The sequence below is a fragment of the Scleropages formosus genome, chromosome 11 (genome assembly GCF_900964775.1).
Source record: "Scleropages formosus chromosome 11, fSclFor1.1, whole genome shotgun sequence".
Taxonomy (NCBI): domain Eukaryota; kingdom Metazoa; phylum Chordata; class Actinopteri; order Osteoglossiformes; family Osteoglossidae; genus Scleropages; species Scleropages formosus.
Window position 1 is genome coordinate 5,475,800 of NC_041816.1, and position 4,791 is coordinate 5,480,590.

Here is a 4,791-nt window from a genome sequence, read left to right on the forward strand (position 1 = left end):
TTGGCAACAAGAATTTGTCAGTTTTAAGTGTGAATTACTCCTTTCCTTAAAGTATTACTTAAATTACTGAGACATTTCAGAAAAGGAACTTTATTTTCATTCACCTTACTTGTCAAGAAGGGCTGAAAATAGTCCTTGTTATTAAAAAAAAACATAACACTGCCCAAGCAACTTTGTATACAGTAATATCTGGCATTATAAATGTTTCCCAGATAACAAATTGACTGTAAAGAACAAAATCCATTAGTCTCTGCTGTAGCAAGTGTTATATCAGTCCTTTGCCAGAAGTACCAGATCATTTCTTCTCCTTCTTGTCATCTTTCTTGGCTGAAACATCACCCTTCTCTTTATCTTTATCTTCTTTCTTCTCTTTTTTGCTGTCTTCCTTCTCCTGACCCTCTTTCTTCTCAGCATCACGATTGGAGATCTTATTATTAATAAGATTGTGGAGGGCCACTACAGAGCGAATGAGGGAGGCCAGATACACCACTAACATTTGATCATTGGTCTTGAGGTAGAATGCCTTGACAAACTCCTGCAGGTTAACATCAGGTAGCAGGTTGAAAACATCCTGCAGCTGGTAGATAATCTGGTGGTTGATAGGCAGTTTGCCAGTAGCCACTTTATCCAGATAGCTCTTGATGTCCAGGAGCTTTGAGTTGAGCCCTTTTAACCCATGGACTTGGTTGGTAATGCGCTGTGACAAAGTTCCCACGGTTGTGTCTTTGATGTCTCTGCAGAGGAGCAACCAAGCATGCACATTAAAACCACACTTCTCATTCCCATCCATTGTAAGACTTGCTCTTAAACTAGTCTAACCCAGTGCAAAGCAAACAAAAGTACAACCCTTACCTGAGTAAATGCTCTACACCGACTTCCTCTGCCTCCTCCGCTCCAATCTCACTGGTCACATGTTCAAAAGTCTTCGATGTGGGAGTTCCATCCTGGAAAAACATGGTTTTTTTTGTGTGTGTCTATCTACATACACAAATTTTAAACATTGACCTGGTATGACGTATCTATTTAATCTCAGTGTCATTACATTGCTCGATTGATGACATTTTACAAAAATTAATTTTAAATTTAAATACTCAGATGAACAACAAATTGAAAGTCCTTTAAAAATATCAGACTAGAGATTGAATTACTTACATCATGCACTTCTTCCACAGATATATAGGCTTCAGTGGGCAAACCCAGGTCCTTTGGCTTTACATCAATGATGACCAGCACCTAACAAAGAATTTGTTGAGTGTCTGATATCCAACATATTAACTGCATATCTGACTCACACTGAGTAACCTGAGCAAATATTTCCACTAACGAACTTAATGAAAGGATTTAATGTTTTGTAAAGTTGAAGAGACAGGAAAGCACTTACTGAATTGGAACAGTACTGTTTCATGAGTTCATTGATGGCGATATCATTTTTGCGTAACTTTGGACCTGTATGGTACCAGCCCACTATTCTCTCTCTGGCTGAAAAAAAAAAAAATATTCTCATAAATACATTTAAAAAAAACATTGTCAAATAAAACAGGCAAAGAAATTGTATTAAATGGAGTCAGGGGACTTACCGTTCACTTTCTTGAACATTCCATACATATTCTCCAAGTAATCATGGTCCAAAAACCACACAGAATCATCTTTATCATCCTCATCGAATGGCACTGAAAGAAAAGAAAAAAAAAAAAAAAAAAAAAAAAAACAAGTTTCAGTAAATAAACTTCTGCCACATCTAATTGGCAAAGCTTGCAAACATCAGGATGGCAAACATCTTTTGAACAATGATGAAATTTAAAAATAAAATACTCACCTGCAAAACTGTTTGACACATCAAGGACTTTCTTTTGCCATGAGCCAAGCAACACACCCACCACGCGCTTCTGACTGCCAACTTTCCCTATTCTGCACAAACAGGGAGGAACGTCGTCAAACACAGGGCATCAAAATGATGAGCTCATCTTTCCACAGCAAAGCAATATTTTACAGTCAGTGACATTCAAAAATAAACACATCTGATCACTTTTTATATAGATTGACAGAGAGATAGTCAACCCTAAGAGCAGAACTGATTAATTTCTTCTTGATTGGCATCTTATATACTCCATATATCTACTAATTTCTCAGAAGCTTTATTCCCCCAAATCCACAAGCAATTGAAAAAAAAAAAATTACTTCTTATATCAGCAGAATGAATCGATCTATTGTGGTTTTGTGGGTAAAAATCAAGATGTGTTTAGTAAGAGATGCAAAGAAAACCAGTTAAGTGAATCTCATCTCATGAAGGAACAACAAGACAAGCCTGAAATTTCCAGAAAGCCAGGAAAGCTACCCTTACTGAAGGGTATTATTTCACACTATTATTAATCATTTATTTATTTAGCAGAAGTCTTGCTTTACCCAAGTGACTTGCTATGTTATTTGTACAAAATTAATGTTCAAGGATGAAATTATAGATTTGTAGCAACACCAGATCACCCCAGGAATGGACTGAAAACAACTCAACTGCCAGTATGAGTATTAGAGGATGATGAGAAAAATGGAGGCAAGAAGAAGAAGAAAAGTCAAAATACTACTTCGACACAGTCAACAGCCTGGCTTAGTTTATATAATTATTCACTGCCTCACACCGTCTTCATGTCCGTTAAGCTAAAAACGTATGTATCTCTCCAAAGGGAAGACACTAATTTTGTAACAGTGTGTGGAACTCATTCAAGCAGCAATAGAGTTTGGATTTCTGTTTTCTACAAGCCAGGCAACTGAAGCTTCAGCTCATTTTTGCAGCATCACCGCAGCGCAGGAGCGGCTAACAATGATTAGCTCGTCACTAAGCTTCAACGACTCCCACCCTGTAAGGTAGGGGAAAGCAGCATGGTCTCGTAAAGACAAAGGAATCGCGCATTATAAAACACAAATTAAAATAAATTCTTGTCTTTTTTGCTATTGAAAAAAAGTTTTCTGGTTGAGTTCTAAGTAGCTAGCGGTTAGCTCAAAGCTAGTAGCTAACGGCTAAAACCAGGCCTGCCCTGAGCACAGCAAACCAGTACAAATTTTTCATTAGATTCGCACATCGAACATGAAAAAGCACACAAAAATAACCTGTTAAAATGATCCACCACGCTTAACAGCACCAAGGGATGGACGACGACCTTCTCGACTGCTAGCTCCGGCATTTTTCTTCCGTTCAACCAAGCTATTCGTATCCCAATGAAACTGACATGCACAGTTTACACCGGGCCACCCAGCTGCGTTATCCCACAATGCAACACACTTCCGGCAAAGCGGTCACGTGTGCTGAGGCGCCATGACTAAGAGGGGGATGGAGAACAACATTAACAGGGCTAGTAGCGTGAAAGAAAAATTTCCAAATATATAGTGTTGGAAGTAGCGAAATGTAGTCATTAATAAATAAGTTGACTTTGGGGGTTTTTCGCAAATAAAAATCAGCATGAGCTCTGATCTTTGATGTTTTGTGCTTTAACACGACACAGACTAGTTAATGGTATTTACCACGAGGGGGCAATACTGCGCACCCACCGAGACTATATAGGTCATAATTTCAGATCCCGCTGATCGCGGGTCTTTACCACTAGGGGCACTGCTGAGCACAGTCCTCATCTAACCACAAGTCACTCGATCACTATTTTTGGTCCTGCTACCCCTGGACTTTACCACTAGGGGCACTGCTGAGCACAGTCCTCGACCAATCACAATTCATCTGATCACTATTTTAGGTCCTGCTACCCTTGGGCTTTACCATTAGGGGCACTGCTGAGCATTATCTTAAGTGGAACCATAATGTTTTGTAACCAATCCCTTTCTACATTTACTCAATGCTTTTCTCTAAAGCAACTTCCACTGTTAAGGTTACAAATACTTATTCATTTATACAGCCAGGTAATTTTACTGAAGTAGGTACTACAGCAGGAGGTGAGGCTTGAACCTGTGACCTTTTGGTCTAAAGGCAGTTGCTCTAAGCACTACCCTACCAGCTGTCCCTGGGATAAATTTTACTGGAGCAATTGAAGGTAAGTACCTTGCTCAAGGGTACTACAGCAATAGGTGGGATTTAACTCAGCAACCCTCAGATGCAAAGGCAGCAGCACTAACCACTATGCTATCAGCTGCACTTGTAAAAGAATCTCTAAAAGAACCTCTAAAAGAATAAAACTTTGGCAAGAGTTTTGGTTAAGCACTCCAGCCTTAAGCATGTTTTATTTTCGTTAACAATGCTTATTTTTACCTTGCCACATTTTCACCATCCTTCATTATGATGTTGCTAAAGATGTAGAATGTTACACTGATTTTAATTGTCGGAACGTGAAATAATTTTAAAGCATTGTTGCCATTTCAAGGGGGTGCGGTGGCGTAGTGGGTTGGACTGTAGTCCTGCTCTCCAGTGGGTCTGCGGTTTGAGTCTTGCTTGGGGTGCCTTGCGGCGGACTGGCGTCCCATCCTGGGTGTGTCCCCTTACGCCCTGAGTTGCCGGGTTTGGCTCCGGTTCCCCGTGACCCCGTATGGGACAAGCGGTTCTGAAAATGTGTGTGTGTGTGTTGCCATTTCATTCCTGGGGCCTTCTTGCAAACTCTGAAAGATAGTACACCTTTTCTTAACATAACTGCTTGAATTTGTTCCGTGAATTCACTTTCATAGGCAAATTGTCATGGTGAGGGAAAATCATTATTTACTTTGAGAAAAAAATTGGTTCAAGGGAGGAAAAATACATATACATACACACACACACACACACACTTTCAGAACCGCTTGTCCCATACGGGGTCGCGGGGA

General features: G+C 39.9%; 1 protein-coding gene across 1 annotated transcript; it reads right to left on the minus strand.

Annotated features, from left to right (window-relative positions):
- Window positions 1–63: 63 nt before the first annotated feature.
- On the minus strand, window positions 64–3,254 carry psmd7 (proteasome 26S subunit, non-ATPase 7). The gene is made up of 7 exons (XM_018752384.2): window positions 3,103–3,254; window positions 1,817–1,908; window positions 1,578–1,670; window positions 1,382–1,479; window positions 1,153–1,233; window positions 853–944; window positions 64–734 (listed from the first exon to the last, which is right to left on the minus strand). The coding sequence occupies exons 1-7, from the start codon at window positions 3,174–3,176 to the stop codon at window positions 296–298; spliced, it is 969 nt and encodes a 322-aa protein (XP_018607900.1). The 5' UTR covers window positions 3,177–3,254; the 3' UTR covers window positions 64–295.
- Between the last annotated feature and the right edge of the window lie 1,537 nt (window positions 3,255–4,791).

What these genes read in the sequence shown, in the direction of transcription:
- psmd7 (XM_018752384.2), bottom strand. Translation starts at nt 3,176, where the DNA reads ATGCCGGAGCTAGCAGTCGAGAAGGTCGTCGTCCATCCCTTGGTGCTG. An exon ending in TGTGTCAAACAGTTTTGCAG is followed by an intron (nt 1,671 to 1,816) that starts GTGAGTATTTTA and finishes CTTTTCTTTCAG; the next exon opens with TGCCATTCGATGAGGATGAT. An exon ending in AATGTTCAAGAAAGTGAACG is followed by an intron (nt 1,480 to 1,577) that starts GTAAGTCCCCTG and finishes TTTTTTTTTCAG; the next exon opens with CCAGAGAGAGAATAGTGGGC.